Source organism: Macaca fascicularis, chromosome 2, assembly GCF_037993035.2.
Source record: "Macaca fascicularis isolate 582-1 chromosome 2, T2T-MFA8v1.1".
NCBI lineage: Eukaryota > Metazoa > Chordata > Mammalia > Primates > Cercopithecidae > Macaca > Macaca fascicularis.
This window is the reverse complement of record NC_088376.1, coordinates 119698816-119726773: the sequence shown is the minus strand read 5'-3', so window position 1 is coordinate 119726773 and position 27958 is coordinate 119698816. Positions and strand designations below refer to the sequence as shown.

General features: G+C 39.5%; 2 protein-coding genes and 1 long non-coding RNA gene across 63 annotated transcripts in view; 1 reads left to right on the top strand and 2 right to left on the bottom strand.

Annotated features, from left to right (window-relative positions):
* Positions 1-12428, top strand: part of TASOR (transcription activation suppressor) — a 64162-nt gene extending 51734 nt beyond the window's left edge. For 6 of the 12 annotated variants that reach the window (XR_012431282.1, XM_074032512.1, XM_045386035.3 and 3 more), the window contains 6 exons: positions 3927-4049; positions 4807-4966; positions 5403-5511; positions 7612-7790; positions 7975-8139; positions 8771-12428. Coding sequence is in view for 11 of the 12 variants with exons in the window: in XM_074032512.1 (XP_073888613.1) it covers positions 3927-4049; positions 4807-4966; positions 5403-5511; positions 7612-7790; positions 7975-8139; positions 8771-8826 (792 nt within the window). In the remaining variant the exon portion in view is untranslated. The remainder of the gene's footprint in view (positions 1-3926; positions 4050-4806; positions 4967-5402; positions 5512-7611; positions 7791-7974; positions 8140-8770) is intronic. The other 6 variants (XM_074032511.1, XM_005547423.5, XM_045386033.3 and 3 more) reach the window with 1 other exon arrangement.
* Positions 256-2724, bottom strand: LOC141409689 (uncharacterized). Its single transcript, XR_012431286.1, has 3 exons — positions 2592-2724; positions 1209-1338; positions 256-394 (listed from the first exon to the last, which is right to left on the bottom strand). It is a non-coding gene; the product is annotated as an uncharacterized lncRNA (long non-coding RNA).
* Positions 9223-27958, bottom strand: part of CCDC66 (coiled-coil domain containing 66) — a 58900-nt gene continuing 40164 nt past the window's right edge. For 26 of the 50 annotated variants that reach the window (XM_065540781.2, XM_074032522.1, XM_074032515.1 and 23 more), the window contains 9 exons: positions 19220-19381; positions 17332-17476; positions 17084-17176; positions 16536-16670; positions 14998-15491; positions 14396-14436; positions 13043-13299; positions 12641-12765; positions 10710-11058 (listed from right to left, as the gene is read on the bottom strand). In XM_065540781.2, the coding sequence (XP_065396853.1) occupies positions 10972-11058; positions 12641-12765; positions 13043-13299; positions 14396-14436; positions 14998-15491; positions 16536-16670; positions 17084-17176; positions 17332-17476; positions 19220-19381 (1539 nt within the window). In that variant the 3' untranslated portion in view covers positions 10710-10971. Of the gene's footprint in view, positions 11059-12640; positions 12766-13042; positions 13300-14395; positions 14437-14997; positions 15492-16535; positions 16689-17083; positions 17177-17331; positions 17477-19215; positions 19382-27958 lie in introns of those variants that run through there. The other 24 variants (XM_074032521.1, XM_074032529.1, XM_074032516.1 and 21 more) reach the window with 4 other exon arrangements.

Below are 27958 nucleotides of genomic sequence, written 5' to 3'. Positions count from 1 at the left end.
GAATTTAGAATCTTGTTTTACAGTGTCATTTATGCACATACCTTTTAAACTGTTGATTTGAAGGTTTGAAGTGTTTCTTGGAATTATTTTTTTATTTTTATTTTTTGAGATGGAGTCTCCCTCTGTCGCCCAGGCTGGAGTACAGTGGTGTGATCTCGGCTCACTGCAACCTCTGCCTCCCGAGTTCAAGCAGTTCTCCTGCCTCAGCTTCCCGAGTAGCTGGGATTACAGGCATGCAACACCATGCCCAGCTAATTTTTTTTTGCATTTTCAGTAGAGACAGGGTTTCACCATGTTGGTCAGGCTGGTCTGGAACTCCTGACCTTGTGATCCACCCGCCTCAGCCTCCCATAGTGCTGGGATTACAGGCGTGAGCCACCATGCCTGGCCATTTCTTGGATTTTTAATGAAGAGGAAGGAAAAACACAGAGAGGAAAAATTAAGTTGCCAGGGTTTATCTCATGGGATTTGATCAATCACATAGAAAAACAAACTGCCCAGGGTTGGCCTAATGATAAACTTTTGGTATTTCTTGATACCTTAGCCATGTTACATTCCCTTTATCCTTTATTGATCAAGAAACCTGATAATCTTGAAAGACTACTCAGTCACGAAAGATTTCTCACTGTGAGGTGTTATTTTTTCTACCGAAGCTGCAGACTAATATTTCAGATATTTGGTTGAAACACACAGATGACCAGGCGCTGTGGCTCACGCCTGTAATCCCAGCACTTTGGGAGGCTGAGGTGGGCGGATCACGAGGTCAGGAAATCGAAACCATCCTGGCTAACACAGTGAAACCCCGTCTCTACTAAAAGGACAAAAAAATTAGCCGGGTGTGGTGGCAGCTTCCTGTAGTCCCAGCTACTTGGGAGGCTGAGGCAGGAGAATGGCGTGGACCCAGGAGGCGGAGCTTGCAGTGAGCCGAGATTGCGTCACTGTACTCCAGTCTGGGCAACAGTGCAAGACTCCGTCTCAAAAAAAAAAAACAAACAAAAAACCACACACGCCTTTCTGTGTGTCTGTATGTTAGAGATAGATATGTAAGTTTGTTACCAGTAGGTAGGTAAATGGTAACACATTGGAGCAATTGTATTAGTGGTGTAATATTAAAATTAATACTCAATAAATTATGGGATTTTAATTCCTCAAGGGAATGCCTAAGATTTTGAAATAAATGCCTGCTCTCATTTATGGAGTTTACTTACCATGACTGGAATTTCATTAGAGGAATCAGAGGGACCATGGGCTTTATAGCTACTAACATGTCCTGAGCCTTTTGTCAGTTTGGGCATCTCTGAGGTCAGCGTGTTTCGTGTGACGTCACCTGGTCAAGACCTGAAGAACATAGAAAGGACATGAGTCAGAGTACTCTGTTGGGCTTTCCTTACTGATTCCTAATGGTTTCTTGGGAAAATGAAATGAGACTTCTAGGAATTCCTTGGTTGCATTGACTGAATGTAGAGTTTCTCAACTTTTCCCCACCAGCCAGCAATAAGTTCCCAAGCACAGTACTCTTTGGGGGCATAGCTGCATATTGGTTTGGGGCTAGATGACAGAATAGGTTGCGCCCAGTTCCAAGCGTGCTTAGCATAATTCCAACTCCCTCCACCCCTACACCCCCAACCCCCTGCTCCTTTTTTAGAAAGATTTGTAACACACCTATTTGACATTTTAAAAAATTTATTTAGTGAGATGGAGTTTTGTTCTTGTTGCCCAGGCTGGAGTGTAATGGCACTATCTTGGCTCACTGCAACCTCCACCTCCTAGGTTCAAGCAATTCTCCTGCCTCATCCTCCCAAGTAGCTGGGATTACAGGCACCCACCACAACGTCCAGCTAATTTTTTGTATTTTTAGTAGAGACGGGGTTTCACCATGTTGGCCAGGCTGGTGTTGAACTCCTGGCCTTAGGTGATGTGCCCGCCTTGGCCTCCCAAAGTACTGGGATTAGAGGTGTAAGCTATCGCACCCAGCCGTGACATTTAGATTACGGGGATAGGAGATGCATTTCCTAATGAAATGTGCTTTTAATTTTTTCTGGCATAGAACAAGTCATTTCTGTCATTTATATAGAATAAAAGAGCATTCTTTGTTTTACGAATCTGATAGAAAACCAGATTGAAACCTTAATTCTTTTAATCAATATCCATTGGAAATATTCCAGCAAAAATACTACAGTAAAAGACTTTATGAATAAAAATGGAAACTTTAAATATTTCTGGAGTCAAACTGATTTATTATATGAATTAAACTCTCTTATTTTAAAGCTTCTTAATGTAAGAAGACATCAAAAATTACCAGGAGGGAGGCTGAGGCACGGGTGGATCACGAGGTCAGGAGATCGGGACCATCCTAACACGGTGAAACCCCATCTCTACTAAAAATACAAAAAATTAGCCAGGCATGGTGACGGGCACCTGTAGTCCCAGTTACTGGGGAGGCTGAAGCAGGAGAATGGAGTGAACCTGGGAGGCAGAGCTTGCAGTGAGCCGAGGTAGCGCCACTGCACTCCAGCTTGGGTGACAGAGTAAGACTCCATCTCAAAAAAAAAAAAAAAAATTATCAGCAGGCATGTCAGATGGTAATTTACCTTTTCATTAACTGACTAAGCTGGTCTGAGATCTGCCCAAAAGTTCCAGAGCTTGGATCAAAATCAATGTAGAAGGTGCTGCTTTAGCACAACATCCTCCTCTTTGGGGTGACACTTTAGGCAGCTGTTGAAAGAGCAGTAGACAGGTTGTCAGGTGAGCTGGGTTTTTATTATAGCTGTCTGACCAGCTGTGCTGACATTAAAAGTAATCTCTGAAATGAGGAATATGACCTCCAGGATCTTGCAGTTTACTTCAGTGTTTCAGGATTCCACCAGCAAGCAGAGAGCAAAGGGAACTCTGCATGGAAGTCTGCCTGTGTCTTGTGAAAGGCAGTACCATGTTCACCAGCATGGAGGAAGAAGAGCTATTAGTTGGGAGAGTCTACTTTGAAGACAGAAACTTGACAGAAATGGCTTATTAGTATGTCAATACCATTGTACATAATGAAGGTCTATATAAATGCTTTTTGAGCTGTTGTGAATTAAAGGAGCTATGGTTGTGAAAGTTCTTAACTCTGAAGGCGTTTATCCCAGTTAATACTGCTGCAAATAACCAAGGGCCTGCTTAGAATGGAAAGGAAAATGGGAGCTAGGGAGTGGTTAATGATTAGACTCTAGGTTGCCTTAAAGTGTTTCTAAGGTATTACAGGCAACCTAGCGTCTAATCGATTATTAACCTCTATAATAACTAAAGGAGCTGGGTTAAGAACCTGGCCTAATTAACAGTTCTGTTACTCTCACACTGTTAATTAGCTGGCTTTGCATAGTGCTGTAACATAGTGACCATGTGATTGGTGAAGCTCTGTAACATTGTGACTGTGATTGGTGAAGCTCTGACCTTTAGATTGCTCTTCTAGAAAAGAAAAGTGGATTTGGGCCATGTGCAGTGGCTTATGCCTAGAATCCCAGCACTTTGGAAGGCCAAGGCAGGAGGATCATCAAACCCAGGAATTTAAGACCAGCTTGGGCAACACAGCGAGACTCTCTTACAAAAAAAAAAAAAAAAAATTAGCCTGGTGTGGTGGTGTGAGCCTAGTGCCACGTATTCAGGAGGCTGAGGTGGGAGGATTGCTTGAGCCTGGGAGGTCAAGGCTGCAGTGAGCTGTGATCATTCCGCTGCACTCCAGCCTGGGAAACAGTGATAGCCTGTCTCAAAAAAAAAAAAAAAAAAAAATTGATTTGATGGTCTGTAAGGTCTCTTAGAGTGTAAATTCATTCATTGTTAATAATGTCCTAGTAGTACTTAAGCTTATCAGTTTATCTTGCATTTCTGGTATTAAATTGATGTTTACAAAAAAGCATTTTAATATTGATTTAGTTGTTTTTCTTTAACAGGAATATCTTATCAAATTAGGCAATACAGAATGTCATCCAGAACAGTTTTTGGAAAGAAGATCAAAATTAGATAAACTATTGATTATTATTCAAAATGAAGACATTGCAGGTTTCATTCACAAGGTAGACTATTAAGTCAAATTCACTACTTACTTTGGTTTTAAAAACTCCCTTATTTTAAAATCTTGCTGTCTGGCAGACTAGTGTTTTTAAAATAAGCTCTAAAGGAGATTAAACTTAAGGACCCATCTATGAATCAGCTTGTGAGATTCAAGTTTGTACCTCTGCAAAGTTTTAAATTGCTGCACATCACGGATCTTCCCTGTCACTCAAGTAGTCAAGACTAATAAGAGTACTGAATCCTTGAATGCCATTGGGTCTGCTGACTGACTACTTAATGTTTTCATCTTCATTTGTATGTCCTAGGAAAAACCTATTTGTGCTCCATCTTTGTCAGACCAGTCCCCTTTTCCCTTATATTTTGAGGTATCCCATCTAGTCTTAGGAGCCCTCTCTCACATCTTACATCTTGGATGCCTTTCCTGATTGACTGTTCCAGCACATAGGCTTTTTCCTTCATCTGAATTCTGACTGTACTCACAGGTTATAGAGAGGTCAGCTTTTGTCCATTTTGTGTTTTCAGGTCTATTGTAAGCTTCTTTAGTGCTCTCCGATAGGTCCCAGTACATAAATGTTGGTTTATATATTGGGAAATAATGTTGAGAATATTATTTGTGTGTGTGGCTTTCCAGAGGCAATCTACTAATACAGATGAGCCATAATGCATTCTGTTAGACTTCTTGTAGGTTCCTTCACACTTGAGTCTATCACTTCATTCCCTCATCCATCTGTTTCTCTTTTTATTTTGGGATTTAAACAGATACCTGGCTTGGTGACTTTAAAGAAGCTTCCCTGCGTTAGTTTTGCTGGTGTTGATAGCCTGGATGATGTTAAAAATCATACATACAATGAATTATTTGTATCTGGAGGTTTTATCGTATCTGATGAATCAATTCTAAATCCAGAGGTTGTCACAATTGGTAAGGTGTGATGTTCTTTTGAGCACATAACTCTTCTTCTGACTCTAATACTTTTTAATGTACTGTCCATTTATTCTGCCATTCACAGATAACTAGTACATTTCAGTCTTTTCCTGAGCTTTTATTACCTCAAATTTCTTTCCCCTTCTCTTAGACCAATAATTTTCTCTAAATCTGGTGTAAAGCAAGGCTTTCTGCCCCTGCTGCAGTTGAATCACTTCTTGTATTACTGTCATCAACATGTTCTTTTGTATGTAGATGTTATATTCTTAGAGCTTTAGGCATGTATAGATCTGTCTCCCTTAGACAAAGAGAAATGAAAAGAGTACATAGGAAAGTAGGTATTTCTACATAATATGAAAAAGCACTTCTTGCATAATTCACTTGTGGAATGATTATTTATTGAATTAAAAAGGAACTTCATTATTTCTAACAGAGAACCTTAAAAATTTTTTGACATTCCTTGAAGAACTTAGTACTCCAGAAGGAAAATGGCAATGGAAAGTCCACTGTAAATTTCAGAAGAAACTAAAGGAACTAGGCAGGTAAGCTTTGAAACATAACTATATAATGGTTGTTGATTTTAACATTGTACTCATATTTCTCTATTCCCATGTTTGTAGATTATGGATGTTCTTCATTTTTCACAGATGTCCATAGCCAGTCATAATGGAGTATAGATACTAAATTATTCTTGCCTTTATAAGAGGAAGCAGTATTTTTAAGTAGAAGTTTGGTGAAGTTCTTGTTATGTGCATAGGTAAAATTTGTTTAATCTTTGCCATTTGTGGATTTAGAGTAATCATCCAAATGGAATGATCAGCATTTTTCTCTTTTTCTTTCTTTTTTTTTTTTTTTTTTTTTTTTGAGATGGAGTTTTGCTCTTGTAGCCCAGGCTGGAGTGCAGTGGGGCAATCTCGCCTCACTGCAACCTCCGCCTCCTGGGTTCAAGCGATTCTCCCACCTCAGCCTCTCAAGTAGCTGAGGTTACAGGTGCCTGCCACCATGCCCGGCTTATTTTTGTATTTTTAGTAGAGATGGGGTTTTACCACATTGGTCTGGCTGGTCTTGAACTTCTGTCCTCAGGTGATCTGCCCGCCTTGGCCTCACAAAGTGCTGGGATTACAGGCGTGAGCCACTGTGCCCGGCCAGCATTTTCCTTTTTTAACTGAACTGTATGTTCCAACTACATCAGACCCTCTCTGAGCCAACTGACTACTTTGTAGGTAGCTAATAAAATTACATATATTTGGACAAGGATTAATCTTGACCTGGTGAAGTGATTTGTGAGTAGGACATCAATTCATGTATATATAGGTAATTTCTAACATGCATGGGAGTCACTTCTTCAAGTGTGATCTTTGGAACACTAGTCACTTGAGAGAGTCCATAAATGATTGTGGTAATCAGGCACATTTGGGACACTATATCCTACTAGTAAAGTCTATAAAATGTATTTACACATTAAAGGATATGAAGAACTCCAAGAATTGTTTTACATTGTTAATCATTATTTCCTTAAACTTAGACCACAAAATTTTATTTCTTAAAGTATGACATTCCATGGTATACTTTTCAGGAAATTTAGGCTTAAATAAGTTTTGAGTATTTATTTAATTCTTTGTAGCAATTCACTTTTAAAAGCTTATCTCCACTTGTTGCTTGTCCCTTGCAATATAGAAACAGCTTAGAGCCGGCCGGGCATGGTGGCTCATGCCTGTAATCCCAGCACATTGGGAGGCTGAGGCAGGCGGATTACGAGGTCAGGAGATTGAGACCATCCTGTCCAACATGGTGAAACCCCGTCTCTACTAAAAATACAAAAATTAACTGGGTGTGGTGGTGTATGCCTGTAGTCCCAGCTACTCGGGAAGCTGAGGCAGGAGAATCGCTTGAACCCAGGAAGTGAAGGTTGCAGCAAGCTGAGATTGCACCACTGTACTCCAGCCTGGCGCCAGAGCGAGACTCTGTCTCAAAAAAAAAAAAAAAGAGTTTAGAGCCATAATAGTGTACTTTTTTTTTTTTTTAAGAGACTTTAGTTCTTGTTGCCCAGACTGGAGTGTAATAGTGCAGTCTCAGCTCACTGCAACCTCTGCTTCCTGGGTTCTAGTGATTCTCCCGCCTCAGCCTCCCAAGTAGTTGGGATTACAGGCATGAGCCACCTCATCCGGCTAATTGTATTTTGAGTAGAGATGGGGTTTCACTATGTTGGCCGGGCTGGTCTTGAACTCCTGACCTCAGGTGATCCAACTGCTTTGGCCTCCCAAAGTTTTGGGATTACAGGCGTGAGCCATCAGGCCTGGTCTGTATATTGTATTTTTTGAAGGAAGGATTTATACTTTTTTTGTCCTTTTAAGTCCTTCATTAAAGTTCAAAATTGATAGAGGTAATCATACTTTAAGTAAGTAGAATAATCAGCTGAGATTTTAGCCTAAGCTGTATAGCTGGCCCTGAGGCCTTGCGACCAAGAAACCCCTTTCTTTCTTTCCAAAGAAGCACGCTCGTACATCAGGCAGAGAGCTAAAGCAGTGCAGTTTTGTCATTAGTTGCCTCAATGGAAGAAATTGAATTTTAATCTACAGCAGAAATTTCCATACTAAATTTTAGAAGTACAGATCCAGATACTGAACTGCTTAATTTCACAGATTGAATGCTAAAGCTCTAAGTCTGTTGACGCTTCTGAATGTCTATCAGAAGAAACATCTGGTTGAAATTTTGTCATACCACAATTGTGATTCACAAACTCGAAATGCTCCAGAATTGGATTGCCTTATCAGACTTCAGGCTCAGAACATACAGCAACGACACATAGTCTTTTTAACAGGTAAAGAGAGCACTCCTAAGCTTTCTATTATGAATATAGGAATGTGGATGAAAGGATTTTATGGGGCTGTGGTGGGTATCGCTAAGCTTTGATTCTGAAAATGTGAAGGAAAGGATTTTGTGAGGGCTGGGGGCTGTCTACATTTTGAAGGGTTTCATACATGAAACGTTTTTTCTTAATTTAGAGAAGACCATCAAGATGCTTTCCAGTTATACAGATAATGGAATAGTGGTTGCAACTGCTGAAGACTTCATGCAAAACTTTAAAAATCTTGTGGGCTATCACAACTCAATCACAGAAGAAAACCTTCCGCAGCTTGGTGCTAATGAGAATCTTGAGTCCCAGTCAGGTAACTTTTCAGTGGTTTTCATTTTCTTTAACGCAGACAGTAAAAGAGGAATGGTTTTGTTCTGTTACCAAATAATGAAATGACTGTTTTGAAACCACTCGCCTCAGTATAAACAGTCATAGGGAAAGTGTTTGAAGACATTTATCATTCTAATACTTAGCATGCACAAGATCTGCTCATTTATTATACTGTAGCCAGTCTAAGTTGTTAGTTATTATAGATTATGCATTTCTATCTATATTGTAGACAATGCATACTATGGAGTATGCATTTTCTCTTCGAGGGTTTGTAAGCATTATTGGTTACTATTGTCAGCAAAGGGGTTATATTAATAAAAAGGTAGGAAACCAGATATGGCGATTCAGCATTGAGCTGCTAGACCTCCCCACATGTATAAAGCAGTTTAATTGCAAGATAGTAGAGCTGTCATAGCTTTAGTCTTTCGTGAGATGGCCTCTGCTTTGGTTTCAGGTTCTATGTGAAATGAAAGATGTACTTTTGTTTTGGATGAAAAAAAGCAGAAATGATCATTCAGTAGTGCTAACCAGTTTAGTAATCCAGTGAAGCTAGATGTCAAAAAATTTTATTTTATATTTGTCTTGTCAAATACTGAATTACCGTATAACTTTAGATGCTGTTTTGACATTAACCCCTTTGGAGCTGGGAGTTGGGATTTCCCAACATTAAACGTGAACACATTTCGCAGAAGCTTTTAGCATCGGATTATCTGGACATTCACATCTAGTGTGAGTGTTGTGACTAAGTGAACTTGTGGCAGAAGACCAAGCTTTAAGGGATTGTGGACTTGCAGACCCTGACGCGTTATATTGTGTGAGTAGTGTATAATTTTAAAAAGTAAACAAACTGTGTATTTCAATAGAGGAGGACTTTTTGTTTTTTAAATGTAGCTCTTTTAGAAAACGATGAAAAGGATGAAGAGGATATGTCTCTGGATTCAGGGGATGAAATCTCACATATAGAAGTATGCAGCAATTTTCATTCAGAAATATGGGAGAGAGAGACCAAAGGATCACGTGGAACAGATCAAAAAAAGAATACTCAAATTGAGTTGCAGTCGTCTCCTGATGTGCAAAACAGTTTATTAGAAGATAAGACTTATCTTGATTCTGAAGAGAGAACTTCTGTTGATATAGTATGCTCTGAAGGAGAGAACAGCAATTCAACAGAACAAGATTCATATAGTAACTTTCAGGTTTATCATAGTCAATTAAATATGTCCCATCAGTTTAGTCATTTTAATGTTCTCACTCATCAGACATTTTTGGGGACACCATATGCCCTTTCATCAAGTCAGTCTCAAGAAAATGAAAATTACTTCTTATCTGCTTATACTCAAAGCTTGGATAGAGATAAATCTCCACCTCCCTTAAGTGGAGGGAAAAGTGATTCTTCCAGGCCATATTCACAAGAGAAATAACTATAGTAACTTTTTTTTTTTAAATAGATTGTTGTGGACTTTGTTTATTAACAATTTATATTTCATTCTCTAAACAAAAGGTTCTTGTTCTTTCTCAAATGTTTTTTCTTTTATTTAAATCATGATGGTCTGTAACAGTTGAAGCATCTAAAAATTGAAATAAATATATATTTTTAACATATATTGTACTTGAATTATCTCATGTTGGCACTTCTGAGTTTTACTTTTGTATGTTACCTGTAGTTAGGCTTCAAATTGAAGCCTGTTTTATGTGTAAAATCAGATGCTTGCAGGAGGACGGTAAACAGCAAAGGCTTTACTTCTTTTGCTCTAATGTCACCTGATACAAAGTACTTTTGTTGAAGTGAATTATTTTGATTTAGGCTTTTGTATAGTGTTTTTACACAGGTATAAGCCAGTAATAGCAGTGTTAATATTTACAGGATTTTGGCTCAATACCTCAAGATTTAACAGTGCAGTTTCATTTAGATAATAAACTATGTACATAGGACACATTTTTTATCTCTAGGCTTAGTCACGTAAAAACTGCCTATTGCTAAAATTCCGGTAACTTCGAGAGCATTCGATTTTTCAGTACTTGTGCAATCCTTGATTTAATGAAATTAACGTTTATATTTCAAAAGATAGGCTTCTGTTTATCAATGGCATTGAACAATTTGATTTTTAAATTAGTTTTAGCAATATTGAAGTATAATGGAAATATATTTTTGAGGTGGTCTTAGTAGTAATTACCATTTGTTGAACACATTAGTGCTATACTAGAAAGATACAGTGGAGATAGCTTTCAAACCTACATCTATTCCTAACTACTGCCTCTAATACTAATTACTAACTTGTTGCTAATGCTAACTTATAAAAATGTTTTTGAAAATTGCAATTTCTACAAATGTCATAAAAGCAGGATTTAGAGAAGAAAACAATTTCCACAGAAGCTTAAATTGAATTTGTTATTTTAGTAAAGTTATATAGAGTTATGGGTCTAGACGTGTTAATAAGTTAGATAGAACTTTGGCACTTTAGAACAAATGCATGAGTGGTATTTCACTTAATAAGTTACATAAAAAGTGTGAAAGAACACTGTGAGGTCCCAGGAACGCCAGACTATATTAAGGTAAGTAGTGTTTTTTTTTATAGGGCTTCAATACTCAGGTGGTGACAGAGCAGAAGAACATGTTTTTTTTACTACTAAGCTTTTACAAAAGTATGTTTTATTGTATAGAACAAGTACAGCATTTTACTACATAGTATACAAGTTTTTAATGAGCATTTAAAAAAATAAAATCTAGGCTATTTGAAAAATACCGTTGAGCCAGTGAGCACATTTTATAATTTGGAAGACACAAATCAAATGTGAATGATTTGATTTTCTACATTTAAAATGAAGAACCAAAATTATCTTCTTGATTTTCAGCTAAAGGCAGGAGACTACTTTCCAACTCCTTTTGCTTCTGGAGAAGGCCCTGAAATCACATTGATATATGTTAGTAAAATGTGCACACCTGACTTGCAATTTTGTGTTAAACTAGAATTCTATTCACTTGGAAAACACATTGCTTAGGATAAAATTGTCATTCAACAATTTTTCAGAAATGCTTGTACTAGACCACTTCATTTGGATATATAGCTATCATGTTTGTAAGATTGTATTTTTAGCATAAAAATCAGTAGGGATGAGAATTTTCTTAAAAATCAAGCCTCCAAAACTATGGGGGTAAATGAAGTCATTCCCTCTCCCCCAATCCACCCCCAACTGCTCTTAGATACTAGGAGGCGTCTCTCTTAACATACATACAGTGTTTGTTTTTTTTGTTTTGTTTTGTTTGAGACGGAGTCTTGCTGTGTTGCCCAAGCTGGAGTGCAGTGGTGCGATCTCGGCTCACTGCAAGCTCCGCCTCCCAGATTCACGCCATTCTCCTGCCTCCCAAATAGCTGGGACTACAGGCACCCACCACCACACCCAGCTAATTTTTTGTGTTTTTAGTAGAGACAGGGTTTCGCTGTGTTAGCCAGGATGGTCTCGATCTCCTGACCTCGTGATCCACCTGCCTCGGCCTCCCAAAGTGCTGGGATTACAGGCTTGAGCCACACTGCGCCTGGCCAACATCCAGTGTTTATCTTGACTGTCCTAACCTTACCTTAGATGCTAATAGAAGGGTTCTGCTGAAATAACACTGGGCACTATATTTGTGGGTAAATGTGTACATCATATTCCTTTCTCTTTATCTCACAATTTTTGTCTCCACTAAGCAAGAAGTAAATTAACACTTTGTCACTCTAAAGAAATAATTTATGTAAAACTCTTAGTAATCCTGTTTGTCTTCAAATGAGTAAATAGACCAAAGGGGACAATTTTCTAGTTCTGTAGAGGGAAGACATCTGAGTCAGCATTTTGAAATGCAGAGGGTATTGGTACATGACGACATGGAAAAGGGCACTTATAAACAACACAGCTTATTCTTCCCTGAGTACAGAGTATATAGTGAATCAAAGCTAGCTACAGCCATTCTTTTTAAAGCCCAAGGGATGGAGCAAAGGTTGTAAGGATGTCACCCGTTTTAATCAGAGAGTAAAATAATGAGAAGTCATAATAGTTGGGGAGAAAAAGTAATCTGGTGAGTAAGGTTATACGTATAATTTCATACTGAATTTATTACTATTTGGGATGTACGTCAATATTCTAAACACTGCCAACACGTCAAGTTTTTTTAAAAGCCACATATTGCTAAGAATTTGTTAAAGCGTAACTGTATTTTTTGTTTTAGGGCCTTATTGATGTTTTGCCGTTCCAATGTATGCATTTTTTTTACTCAATAAACTTGTCTTAATTTTGGAACTGTCTCATGATTTCGTACTGGAAAGAACTACTCAAAGACGGCAATGTAAAAGCAAGTCCAAGGAAAGTCCCATTTTATTTGTGTCCAACATACAGGAACTGAAATACTTGTTAAAACCTGGGATGCATAAAACAGCCATTCAACATGTTCCCCGAACCGCCCACGCCACATAAAGAACAGACACATCTACACTTGAAAAAGCTCATACCTGTCTCAGTTCTGAAAGTCCCTTAAGGATTGCTTGCTGTCGATCCCTATTTTTCACCATGTTAGGATTAAGAAGTGGATCCCTGACACAGTCAGAATCAAATAGCTGTCGTTCTTGGCCACAGTCTAAAGCGAGATGAAAGTAACAAATCAGCCAATTACATTAGTAAAATGATACAGCCCTGTGCTATATAATATTCTAAGGAGTCATTAATAAATATGTATCCTAGGAAAGTACTAAGCAAAATTTAAGACATATTCAAGAGAAAATTCCTTCCTCTCTCCAGGAGCAAACATTGTAAGAAACTTTCTAGAACTAAGTGCAGGAATTACTAATTTGGAATTTAAAGTTGGGGGTTTACATGGGTCAATTTTTACAGTTAGAATGCTTATATTTACTTACCTTGTGAATTTTGGTACTGAGGGTCCTGGGTTGAAGGCTGAGACAATGGTGCATCGGGATCAAGGTAATAGATCTCATTTGTTCGAACATAGGGAATAAAATGGGATGATTCAGAAATTCCAGGTGATAATTCTGTTTGATTACCTCCTGAAATCAAATTCTCTCTCTCATAGCTACTGTTTTTTAGTGGTAAGTGTAATGTATTTTGAGTTTGTTGGGTTCTGTTTTTCACTGCTGGAACTGGTGGTGATGGAGACCTATTAAAAAAAGAAAAATAGGAGCCTTAGTAAAAAATTGTGTATTTAGATTAAGTATCTCTCTTTGATCACATTTCACTTTATGAAATGAAGTCTTGCTCTGTTGCCCAGGCTGGAGTGCAGTGGTGTGATCTGAGCTCACTGCAACTTCTGCCTCCTGGGTTCAAGCAACCTGTCCTGTCTCGGCTTCCCAAGTAGCTGGGATTACATGCGCACGCCACTGTGCCCAGCTAGTTTTTGTATTTTTAGTAGAGACAGGGTTCACCACGTTGGCCAGGGCTGGTCTTGAACTCCTGACCTCAGGTGATCCACCTGCCTTGGCCTCCCAAAGTGCTGGGATTACAAGCGTGAGCCACATGCCTGGCCCATTTCACTTTATTCTAAATGTACCTGTAACACCTTTGGAATATATGCATAGAAGCCTGAGCTCTATAATATCATTCCATAAAACAGGGGAAAAGAATGGTATTTATTTGTGTTTTTACTAGCACTAGCTATGGTATGTGTACTGTAGCACAAGGGAGAAATTTAATTACTAGATCCTGAGGAACACTGCTGGTTTGGTTAATCTGAGCCTACTGTTTTCTCCTTAGATAATTCACCATATAATAATATACTCACCATCTGAACGAAACTTGTTTTTAAGCCCCATTCTGAGACAACTAAACCAGCTGGTTCATGCACAAAGACAGAATAAAGATTCTAATTCCTAAATCTCTCATTGACTGAATTTCTCATTGTCCTTATCAGTCATTTCTTCCCATTCACCACTCCTGGCCATCCCTCCTCCCAAAGCAGAATGCCTATTCTGCTAGTGACATACCTGGAATATCAAAATCACTTAGTTAATTAAGTCTAGAGATAAAAGTAAATGTTATCTACATTCCTGCCTAGGCCCAGTCCAACACGGGCCTTCAAGCTCCAGCTAAAGTGCCACCCTATCCCTTAATCCTCTAACCCTTACCTGGAAGCCACACCCTTTCTGACTGTTCTCTATATATAACTATATGCCTCATGCCGTCCAGATCTTGAATCCCTTTTTTGTCCCACACAGAAAGCACTAAATAGCTGCAGAATTAATCTGATGCATACATACCTTTCCTTGCTGAATGAATGAATATTCAGAGGCTCTTCTTCCTAAAAGATGGATAAATGCAGAAAGGAATATATAGCATTTTCACATGTCCCCACAAATATTTTTAGAGCTACTTATTGAAATAATCTGAGGGTAATATTTGAATAACAGGTACCAACTGAGCAACAGAATAGATAGATTCAGTATTTTTCCAGAGTCAAACTAATCCAGTAGTTCCTAATCTCCCAAACTGACCTCTGTCTATATGGACTATAAACAAGGGTTTTAAAGGAGTATTTGAACACATAGCATTCATCTATAGAAGTTGTGTTAAATGTAAAGGACTCAATAAGAAAACCTTTTCAGCTTTGTGGGCCATATTGTTTCTGTTGCTAGTCTGTTGTGTGAAGTCAGCCATAGACAATTCATAGAAGAATGAATTGACTATGTTCGTATAAAATTTTACAAAAGCGGGTAGCAGCCTGGATTTGCCCATGGGATATAGTTTGCTGATCCCTAATGTAAACGGAAACAGATCAGAACAGCCTTACCAAAGCATACATGTGAGAAACTGTTTTGAATCTAGAAATATCGACACATCTTCTAAGATGGAAGAGCTTTACCTTTTTGACTAGATGCCACCTGAACTTTGACTCAGTTTCTTGATGAGATGAATGAAAAATTTCTGGTGAAATGCCTCTGTTTTGAGAGATGTGCCCAGGATTATTTTTTTCTACCAAATGAAGCAATTCCATCTGCCTCCTTACTTTTTTTTCTTCTCTTTGCTTTTGAAGCTGTTTAGGGTACTTTTCTGATGCTGGAATATACCTTTTAGGTGGCTTATTTATATTCCAATCAGGCCTTTTAGGATATTTCTTCATGTGTTTTGTTTGTTTCTCTATTCTTGTGAACTGATTACACTGGTCATTATACCGATTGTTTTCTTTTTCTAAGCTGGCTCCTTTATCCTGAGTTAGTTCTTGCTTGTTTTTCTTGGTGCTAAACTGTCCAATAAGTTCTGCCGAAATCTCAGGAGATGAACAATTTGTGATGTCCCTCTCCATTAATGATCCACAATGTGATTCTGCATTGGTGAATATTCCTATATTTAAGTCATCTAAAAAAAAGTTTCAAATGATTTTTAAAAATTATAAACAAAATTTTTAATTTTAAATAACTTTCCCCAAAACATTAAACAATTACTGCCCTCTGAGACTTTTTTCTTTCATTTTCAACAAAACCAAAACTCTATTATACTCATTAAAGAACAACCCCTCATACTCCCAACCACTGGCAACCACCACTCTAATTTCCATCTCTATGAATTGATAATCATGAAAAGATGCTCAACATCATCAGTCACTGGGGGAAATGCAAACCAAAATCACCTAACACTTCACAATAGTAGAATAACAAGGGTTGGCAAGAATATAGAGAATCAGAACCCACATGCACTGATGGTGGAAATGTAAAATGATACCACTGCTTTGGAGAAGAGTTTGGTGGTTCTTCAAAATGCTAAACATAACAGTACCTGTTACTCATGACTCAGCAATTCTACTCTTCTCTCAAAAGAACTAAAAATGTACAGCCACAAAAATCTATATATGAATATTCACAGCAGCATATTAATAGCCAAAAAGTGGAAATAACACCAATGTTCATCAACTCATGAATAAAAATGTGGTATTATAAATGTATTTATTCAGTGACAAACAGGAATGAAGTACTGACACATGCTACAACATGGATAAACCTTAAAACATGCTAAGAGAAAGAAGCCAGAGAAGACTATGTGGTCTAATTCCAGTTACATGAAATGTCCAGAACAGGCAGAAATATTCAGAGACAGAACGTTAACTGGAGGAGAAAGAAGAAAGAAATAGAAAGTGACAAGTAATGGGTACAGTGTTTCTTTCTAGAGTGATCAAAATGTTTTAGAATTGATTGCGGTAATGGTTGCACTGAATACCAAAAAAAAAACTGTAGGGTAAATTTTGTGGTATGTGACATATTTCAACAAAGCTGTTATCCCTTTATTTTGTAACTTACTGAAAACCTCACCTTTCATTAATTTTTGAACTTTTAAATTGAACTTAATTCTAATTGCTTTAATTATGACTTTAAATTTTAAATCAAACCACAGTTTCTACACAAATACCTGTTTGCACACCAGTATCCTTCTTAGAAGTTGTATAATTCGTGTATGTATTCATTTTACCGCTGACTTCATCAGAATCATGTCTTGAATTTGAAATGTTAGTAGATGCATTATATTCCATTTGTATTGTATCAACTGGCAAAGAGAAATTACCTGATAAAACAACACTTAAGGAATATTAATAAAAATTATGTATGTATAGCAGCAACTAAATACAATAATTTTCACTTAATCAGGATGAACACTGCAATAAAAATTTTCTTACAAAAAGTTACCCACATTCCTATCGGTTACTGAATTTAGGGAGATCATTTCATAATTGTTCTCTGTAAAAACAGACACAAAAAGTACACATTTTACCTATTATTTTACCATTATTTAACACATTTTAACATTATTTCTGCTTTTATTGCAATTTTCCACATAAATTAAGCATTCCTATTTATAAAATAACACTAGTTTAAGGTCTGAAATTCCTACAAAAATAGTAGGTATATTAAAGGTATTAAAAATAGGCAATCATTTAGGCTGGGTGCAATGACTCACACCTGTAATCCCAACACTTTGGGAGGCCAAGGTGGGAGGGTCATCTGAAGGCAGTAGTTCAAGACCAGCCTGGGCAACAAAGCGAGATTCCATGTCTACAAAAAATACAAGGTTGCAGTGAGCTGTGATGGCACCACTGCACTCTAGCCTAGGCAACAGAATGAGTCCTTTTCTCCAAACACAGAAAAAAGGAATTATTTAAAATCATCTTCTAAAAATATTATAAATAAAGTTCTGGTTAAGCCCTTACCACCAAGATTTTTAATCAATCTAGAAGTGTCATGTCCCTTTTGCGCCAATTCTCGGATTCTCTGTTCTTGTTTTAGTCTCTGTGCCAGTTCCTGCGCTCGCTGCATTGTCTGGAATAGCTCATTTGTCTTGACAGTCATGATTTCCTGTCAATATTGATGTGTTATTAAATACAACTATTAAACATACAAAGACTTGACTATTTCCTCTCAGTAAATATTTCCTAAGCTTCTCCTATGTGTCAGGCACTTGTTTACATACTAAGGTTAGAACAGTCAACAAGGCAAAAGTTCCTGCCCTTCTGGAGCTTACATTTTAACATCTTTTTCTACAGCTGTATTCAATCACAAATATGGTAACTCTTTTTACCCATTTCAAATCTATACTAAAAGTTTTCAAAGTTTTAAAAACTGTTCTATTACATTTAAAAATATATTTTAAAAGGTAAACACAAGGTTTATGACCACTTCTTGCAGTTCAAATGATACTTTACTGATTTCCTCATGTTACATAGGGGTAACCGGCTCAGCCTATTCAACTCAATGAAACTGGAACCCAGACCATGTGTCCCTTTACTAGCCAATTTTGGAGTGAAGGTTGCCAAGGGGGAAAACTGCAGCAAAAAGCAAGAAAACGTTTAAAGTGCTCTACATTTTAAAACTTTAGCAAGTGAGTATTTTTGTTAGGTTAGCTCAAATATGGTACCACCACCATACATACCTATCTTGTCTACACCACTTAGGGTTCTCCTAGTGGTGCAGACAAGATAGGTATGTATGCATACCTATGTTGTCTCCTAGTATCTACTTTTTAAAAAGGCCATTTAGGCCAGGCGCGGTGGCTCATGCCTGTAATCCCAGCACTCTGGGAGGCCGAGGTGGGTGGATCACGAGGTCAGGAGATCGAGACCATCCTGGCTAACATGGTGAAACCCCATCTCTACTAAAAATGCAAAAAATTAGCCAGGCGTGGCAGCGGATGCCTGTAGTCCCAGCTACTTGGGAGGCTGAGGCAGGATAATGGCGTGAACCCAGGAGGCGGAGCTTGCAGTGAGCGGAGATCACGCCACTGCACTCCAGCCTGGGTAACTGAGCGAGACTCTGTCTCAAAAGAAAAAAAAGTCATTTAACACAGAGATCTCTAGGACAGTCACAAATTGTATCGTCAATCCCAGCCAATTATTCTGCAAATGTATGTTCCTGTTCATAAGTGGATACTGATAGGTCAATCATTTCTCTTAACATACCTAGAATAATTATTAATAATTATTGCTTAGAAATGAAGCAAAGAAACTAGGAGTAGATAAAAATGAAGTGCATAGGTAACACCTGCTTTGTGCTGTGACCTCCTCTACAGAAAAAGCCAAACCAATATAACATTTGAGAACTATTATCATGTGAAATAATGAAACTTTCTCAAGCTTCCCTCTTTCCTAACTTTATGTGAAGGTCTGACATGTCCATACATAGCTTCACAATTTCAAAATAATAGAAATGTTCAACTTCTGGTTATTTTTCCTTTAAAAATACATCCATTTTTATTCTAAAATGTTAGGAGGCCAAACATGGTAGCTCACACCTGTAATACCAATACTTCAGGAGGCTGAGGTGGAAGGATCGCTTGAGCCCAAGAGCTTGAGACCAGCCTAGGCAACATAGTGAGACCCTGTCTCCTCCACACACCAACAAAAAAATCAGCCAAATGTGGTGGTACATGCCTGTAGTCCCTGCTGCTGAGGAGACCAAGGTGGAAGGACAACTTGTACCCAGAGGTCAAGATTGCAGTGAGCTATGATTGCACCACTGTACTCCAACCTGAGCAGAAGAGTGAGACCCTGTCTCAAAAACAAAATCAAAAATCAAAGTTACAATTAGAATGTAAATACCTACTTCCTTTTGTTTTTGCTTAAGTATGTCTTCTTCATACTGTTTCTGCATCTCTTCACGTTCCTGTGCTAAGCGAAGCTCCTCTTCTTGTTCTTCCTTCTTTCTTTGCTCTTCCTCCAGTTGTTTCTTCCTGCGCTTCTCTTCTACCTGGGCAGTGATGGCTTTCTAGTCATAAGCAATCACATAAATCATTGTCAAAAATAAAAATCTGTGAAGCAGGAGGGACTTCAAGCAAGATGGCTGACTAGATACATTCAGTGCTCACCTCTTCCACAGAGGGGAACCAGAATAATGAGCAGACAATCATACTTCACGTAGATCTAACAGCGAATAGTGGAATTCAAAATGACAGGAAGCATCAAAAGCAAGGAATGAAGCAAAGCAGCCTGTCTTGACAGGATTAGCTAGGAGTCTACAGAGGCTGCCTAACTGGAGGAAAAGGAAAGTGAGCAATCCCCAGCAATCCACATTCCCACCAAGGACTCCTACAATCCTAATCACCAAATAGCCCCTTGACCCTTGTGGGTCTCAAGACTAACAGGGCATTACCTGGAGACCACATGAAAGCACTGCTCAAGAGGGAGCTCACACTAGGTACCACAAACACCCAAGACCTAAGGAACTGTAGCATGGCACTATTTTGAGAGCCCAGCTCCTAGTGGACCTGCATCTTGCCCTGGGGCCCGGCCCTACAGCCCCTGCATCTCCACATCCCTAGAGACCCACTGACATTCACCATCTGCAAGAGCAACTCACTGAAAGCAAACCCACCCTCCCTAGCAGCAGAGCTACAATGCAGCTGCTACTGCCCCAACCTAAGCATTCTGCTGGTGGCCTGGAAATCATCCCACCCCTGCCTACAACAGCCAGCACCTGCACACACCACCTTGGGAACCTGGGGGCAGATCTGCCCAGCCTTGCTTCATCTCCACCAGTAACCAAGCACATGGTCCAGAGATCTGGGGATTGCCCTGCCCAGGACACCACCATTGGCACCTGAGCACTCCTCCCAGAGTCTGGGCCCAATCAACCTGCCATTACCATCACAGCTGGCACCCACCCACATATGCCACCAGCAAGTCTGAGGACTGGCCCACGCAGCCCATCATAGCCACCGCCAAAACCACCGCTGACTGCTTGGATCCCAGAGGGTTGTCCCACTACTACTACTGCCATTGCCCATGTTTGCTGCCCAGTGGCTTGAAAACCTACTCACCCACCCAACCCACTGCCACCATTCCCAGAACTAAATGAAACTGAAACAAAAAAATACAATAGACAAATGAAACAAAAAGGTGGTTATTTGAAAAGATAAATAAAATGGATAGATCATTAGCAAGATTAACCAAGAAAAGAACAGAGAAAAATCCAAATAACCTCACTAAGAAACGAAACAGGAGATATTACTGACACCACTGAAATACAAAAGATCATTCAAGGCTACTATGAATACCTTTACACACATAAACTAGAAAATGTAGACGAAACAGATAAAGTCCTGGAAAAATACAACCATCCTAGCTTAAATCAGAAATAATTAGATACTCTGAACAGACCGATAGCAAGCAGTGAGACTGAAATGGTAATTAAAAAATTACCAACAAAAATGTCCAGGACCAGATGGATTCACAGCAGAATTCTACCAGACATTCAAAGAATTAGTACCAATCCTTTTGATACTATTCCACAAGATGGAGAAAGAAGGAACACTCCCTAATTCATTCTGTGAAGCCAGCATCACCCTAATACCAAAACCAGGAAAGGACACACCCAAAGAAGAAAACTACAGACCGCTATCTTTGATGAACACAGACGCTAAAATCCTTAACAAAATACTAGCTGAGTCTAACAACATATCAAAAAGATAATCCACCATGATCAAGTGGGTTTCATACCAGGGATGCAGGGATGGTTTAACATACTCAAGTCAATACATGTAATAAATGTAATTCTTAAAAGAAGAACAAAAATCACACGATCATCTCAATAGGTGCAGAAAAAGCATTTGACAAAATCCAGCATCCTTTATGATTAAAACCCTCAGTTAAATCAGCATACAAGGGACATACTTTAATGTAATAAAAGCAATGTATGACAAACCCACAGCCAACATAATACTGAATGGGGAAAAGTTGAAAGCATTCCCTCGGAGAACAGGATCAAGACAAAGATGCCCACTCTCACCACTCCTCTTCAACATAGTACTGGAAGTCCTAGCCAGAGCAATCAGACAAGAGAAATAAATAAAGGGCATCCAAATCAGTGAAGAGGAAGTCAAACTGTCCCTGTTTGCTGATGACACGACTGTTTACCTTAGGAGTCCCTAAGACTCCTCCAGAAAGCTCCCAGAACTCATAAAGGAATTCCGCAAAGTTTCCGGATATACAATTAATGTACACAAATCAGTAGCTCTTCTATACACCAACAGCGACCAAGCAGAGAATCAAATCAAGAACTCAACCCCTTTTACAACTGCAAAAAAATACCTAAAATACTTAGGAATATACCTAACACAGAAGTTGAAAGACCTCTACAAGGAAAACTACAAAACGCTGCTGAAAGAAATCACAGATGACACAAACAAATGGAAACACATCCCATGCTCATGTATTGGTAGAATCAATATTGTGAAAATGACCATACTGCCAAAAGCAATCTACAAATTCAGCATAATCCCCATCAAAATACCACCATCATTCTTCACAGAGTTAGAAAAAACAATTCTAAAATTCATATGGAACCAAAAAAGAGCTCACATAGACAAAGCAAGACTAAGCAAAAAGAACAAATCTGGAGGCATCACACTACCTGATTTCAAACTATACTATAAGGCCACAGTCACCAAAACAGCATGGTACTCATACAAAAACAGGCACATAGACCATTGGAACAGAATAGAGAACCCAGAAATAAACCCAAATACTCACAGCCAACTGATCTTCAACAAAGTAAACAAAACATAAAGTGGGGAAAGGAAGCCCTTTTCAACAAATGGTGCTGGAATAATTGGCTAGCCACATATAGGAGAAAGAAACTGGATCCTTCTCTCTCACCTTATAAAAAATCAACTCAAGATGGATTAAGTACTTAAACCTAAGACCTGAAACTATAAAACTTCTAGAAGATGGAGGGTTGCTGGCAAGATGGCCGAACAGGAAGAGCTCCAGTGTGCAGCTCCCAGCAAGATCGATGCAGAAGGCAGGTCATTTCTGCATTTCCAACAGAGGTACCTGGTTCATCTCACTGGGGCTGGTTGGACAGTGGGTGCAGCCCACTGAGGGCGAGCCAAAGCAGGGTGGGGAGTTGCCTCACCCAGGAAGTGCAAAGGGTCAGGGAAATCTCTCCCCTACCCAAGGGAAGCAATGAGGGACTGTGCCATGCCATGAGGAATGGTGCATTCTGGCCAGATACTGTGCTTTTCCCACAGTCTTCGCGACCCACAGACCCGGAGATTCCCTCTGGTGCCTATGCCACCAGGGCCCTGGATTTCAAGCACAAAACTGGGCAGTCGTTTGGGCAGACACCGAGCTAACTGTAGGAGTTTTTTTTCCATACCCCAGTGGTGCCTGGAACGCCAGTGAGACAGAACTGTTTACTCCCCTGGAAAGGGTGCTGAAGCCAGGGAGCCAAGTGGTTGGGCTTGGAGGGTTCTACCCCCACAGAGCTCAGCAAGCTCAGATCCACTGGCTTGAAATTCTCACTGCCAGCACAGCAGTCTGAGGTTGACCTGGGACTCTCGAGCTTGGTGGGGGGAGGGGCATTCACCACTGCTGAGGCTTGAGTAGGCGGTTCTACCCTCACAGTGTAAACAAAGCCGCCTGGAAGTTCGAACTGGGCAGAACCCACCACAGCTCAGCAAGGCCGCTGTGGCCAGATTGCCTCTCTAGATTCCTCCTCCCTTGACAGGGAATCTCTGAAAAAAAAGGCAGCAGCCCCAGTCAGGGGCTTATAGATAAAACCCCTACCTCCCCGAGACAGAGCACCAGGAGGAAGGGGTAGCTGCAGGTGCAGCTTCAGCAGACTTAAACATCTCTGCCTGGTGGCTCTGAAGAGAGCAGTGGATCGCCAAGCACAGCATTCGAGCTCTGCTAAGGGTCAGACTGCCTCCTCAAGTGGGTCTCTGACCCACGTGTATCCTGACTAGGAGACACCTCCTAGTAGGGGCTGACAGACACTTCAAACAGGAGAGCTCTGGCTGGCATCTGGCAGGTGCCCCTCTGGGATGAAGCTTCCAGAGGAAGGAACAGGCAGCAATCTTTGCTGCTCTGCAGCCTTCGCTGGTGATACCCAGGCAAACAGAATATGGAGTGGACTTCCAGCAAACTCCAGCAGACCTGCAGCAGAGGGGCCTGACTATTAGAAGGAAAACTAACAAACAGAAAGAATTGGCATCAACATCAACAAAAAGGTCATCCACTCAGAGACCCCATCCAAAGGTCAACAACATCAAAGACCAAAGGTAAATAAATCCATGAAGACGGGGAGAAACCAGCACAAAACCCAAAATTCCAAAAATCAGAATGCCTCTTCTCCTCCAAAGGATCACAACTCCTTACCAGTAAGGGAACAAAACTGGACAGAGAATGAGTTTGAGGAATTGACAGAAGAAGGCTTCAGAAGATGGGTAATAACAAACTCCTCCGAGCTAAAGGAGCCTGTTCTAACCCAATGCAAGGAAGCTAAGAACCTTGAAAAAAGGTTAGACAAATTGCTAACTAGAATAACCAGTTTAGAGAAGAACAAAATGACCTGATGGAGCTGAAAAACACAGCACGAGAACCTTGTGAAGCATACACAAGTAACAATGGCTGGTGTATCAACAGATGAACTGATTAAGTGGAAAAAGGGTATTAGTGATTGAAGATCAACTTAATGAAATAAAGTGAAAAGACAAGATTAGAGAAAAAAGAATGAAAAAGAACAAACACAGCCTCCAAGAAATGTGGGAATATGTGAAAAAACCAAATCTACATTTGATTGGTGTACCTGAAAGTGACAAGGAGAATGGAACTAAGTTGGAAAACACTCTTCAGGATATTATCCCGGAGAACTTCCCCAACCTAGCAAGACAGGCCAACATTCAAATTCAGGAAATGTGGAGACCACCACAAAGATACTCCGCAAGAAGAGCAACCCCAAGACACATAACTGTCAGATTCACCAAGGCTGAAATGGAGGAAAAAGGGTTAAGGGCAGCCAGAGAGAAAGGTCAGATTACCCACAAAGGGAAGCCCATCAGACTAACAGTTGATCTCTTGGCAGAAACCCTACGAGCCAGAAGAGACTTGGGGCCAATATTCAACATTCTTTAAAAAAAGAATTTTCAACCCGGAATTTCATATCCAGCCAAACTCAGTTTCATAAGCGAAAGAGAAATAAAATCCTTTACAGATAAGCAAATACTGAGAGATTTTGTCACCACTAGGCCTGCCTTACAAGAGCTCCTGAAGGAAGCACTAAACATGCAAAGGAACAACTGGTACCAGCCACTGCAAAAACATACCAAATTGTAAAGACCATCAACACTATGAAGAAACTGCATCAACTAATGAGCAAAATAACCAGCTGGCATCATAATGACAGGATCAAATTCACACATAACAATATTAACCTTAAATGTAAATGGGCTAAATGCCCCAATTAAAAGACACAGACTGGCAAACTGGATAAAGAATCAAGACCCATCAGTGTGCTGTATTCAAGAGACATCTCACATGCAAAGACACACATAAGCTCAAAATAAAGGGATGAAGGAGGATTTACCAAGCAAATGGAAAAAAAGCAGGGGTTGCAATCCTAGTCTCTGATAAAACTGACTTTAAACCAACAAAGATCAAAAGAGACAAAGAAGGCCATTACATAATGGTAAAGGGATCAATGCAACAAGAGCTAACTATCCTAAATATATATGTGCCCAATACAGAAGCAGCCAGGTTCATAAAGCAAGTTCTTAGAGACCTACAAAGAGACTTAGACTCCCACACAATATAGGGAGACTTTAACATCCCACTGTCAATATCAGACGGATCAAAGAGACAGAAAATTAACAAGGATATTCAGGACTTGAACTCAGCTCTGGACCAAGCGGACCTAATAGACATCTACAGAACTCTCCACCCCAAATCAACAGAATATACATTCTTCTCAGGACCTCATAACACTTATTCTAAAATTGACCACAGAATTGGAAGTAAAACACTCTTCAGCAAATGCAAAAAAACGGAAATCATAACATAGTCTCTTAGACCACAGTGCACTCAAACTAGAACTCAGGATTAAGAAACTTACTCAAAACCGCACAACTACATGGAAACTGACCAACCCGCTTCTGAATGACTACTGGGTAAATCACAAAAGTAAGGCAGAAATAAAGATGTTCTTTGAAACCAATGAGAACAAAGAGACCATGTACCAAAATCTCTGGGGCACATTTAAAGCAGTGTTTAGAGGGAAATTTATAGCACTTAATGCCCACAAGAGAAAGCAGGAAAGATCTAAAATCGACACCCTAACATCACAACTAAAAGAACAAGAGAAGCAAGAGCAAACAAATTCAAAAGCTAGCAGAAGACAAGAAATAACTAAGATTAGAGCAGAACTGTAGGAGATAGAGACACGAAAAAGCCTTCAAAAAACTCAATGAATCCAGGAGCTGGCTTTTGGAAATGATCAACAAAATAGACCACTAGCCAGACTAATAAGAAGAAAAGAGATAAGAATCAAACAAATGCAATAAAAAATGATAAAGGGGGCCACGTGCAGTGGCTCTTGCCGGTAATCCCAGCACTTTGGGAGACCGAGGTGGGCGGATCACGAGGTCAGGAGACTGAGACCATCCTGGCTAACACGGTGAAACTCCATCTCTACTAAAAAATACACAAAATTGGCCAGGCATGGTGGTGGGTGCCTGTAGTCCCAGCCACTTGGGAGGCTGAGGCAGGAGAACGGTGTGAACCCGGGAGGCGGAGCTTGCAGTGAACCAAGATCTCACCACTGCACTCCAGCCTGGTCAACAGAGTGAGACTCCATCTCAAAAAAAAAAAAAACAAAACAAGATAAAGGGGGTATCACCACTGATCCCACAGAAATATGAACTACCATCAGAGAATACTATAAATACCTCTATACAAATAAACTAGAAAATCTAGAAGAAATGGACACATACACCCTCCCAAGTCTAAACCAGGAAGAAGACGAATCCCTGAATAGATGAATAACCAGGTCTGAAATTGAGGCAGTAATAGCCTACCAACCAAAAGAAGTCTAGGACCAGATAGATTCATAGCCGAATTCTACCAGAGGTCAAAGAGGAGCTGGTATCATTCCTTCTGAAACTATTGCAAACAATAGAAAGAGAGGGAAAACTCCCTAACTCATTTTATAAGGTCAACATCATCCTGATACAAAAACCTGGCAGAGACACAACAACAAAAAAAGAGAATTTCAGGCCAATATCCCTGATGAACATCGATGCAAAAATCCTCAATAAAATACTGTCAAACCAAATCCAGCAGCACATCAAAAAGCTTATCCACCACAATCAAGTTGGCTTCATATCTGGGACGCAAGGCTGGTTCATCAAACGCAAATCAATAAACATAATCTATTCACATAAACAGAACCAATGACAAAAACCACATGATTACCTCAATAGATGCAGAAAAGGCCTCTGACAAAATTTAACATCCCTTCATGCTAAAACCTCTCAATAAACTAGGTATTGATGGAATGTATCTCAAAATAATAAGAGCTATCTATGACAAACCCACAGCCAATATCATACTGAATAGGCAAAAACTAGAAGCATTCCCTTTGAAAAACAGCACAAAACAAGGATGCCCTCTCTCTCCACCCCTATTCAACATAGTATTGGAAGTTCTGGCCAGGGCAATCAGGCATGACAAAGAAATAAAGGGTATTCAAATAGGAAAAGAGGAAGTCAAATTGTCTCTGTTTGCAGATGACATGATTGTATATTTAGAAAACCCCATTATCTCAGCCCAAAATCTCAAGCTGATAAGCAACTTCGGCAAAGTCTCAGGATACAAAATCAATGTGCAAAAATCACAAGCATTCCTATACATCAATAACAGACAAACAGAGAGCCAAATCATGAGTGAACTCTCATTCACAACTGCTACTAAGAGAATAAAATACCTAGGAATACAACTTACAAGGGATGTGAAGGACCTCTTCAAGGAGAACTAAAAACCACTGCTCAAGGAAATAAAAGAGAACACAAATGGAAAAACATTCTATACTCATAGATAGGAAGAATTAATATTGTGAAAATGGCCATACTGCCCAAAGTAATTTATAGATTCAATGCTATCCCCATCGAGCTACCTTTGACTTTCTTCACAGAATTGGAAGAAACTACTTTACATTTCTTATGGTATCAAAAAAGAGCCCACATAGCCAACACAATCCTAACCAAAAAGAACAAAGCTGGAGGCATCACGCTGCCTCACTTCAAACTATACTACAAGGCTACAATAACCAAAGCAGCATGGTACTGGTACCAAAACAGATACACAGACGAATGGAACAGAACAGAGGCCTCAGAAATAACACCACATATCTACAACCATCTGATCTTTGACAAACCTGACACAAACAAGCAGTGGGGAAAGAATTCCTTATTTCATAAATGGTATTGGGAAAACTGACTAAGCCATATGCAGAAAACTGAAACTGGATCCCTTCCTTACACCTTATACAAAAATTAACTCAAGATGGATT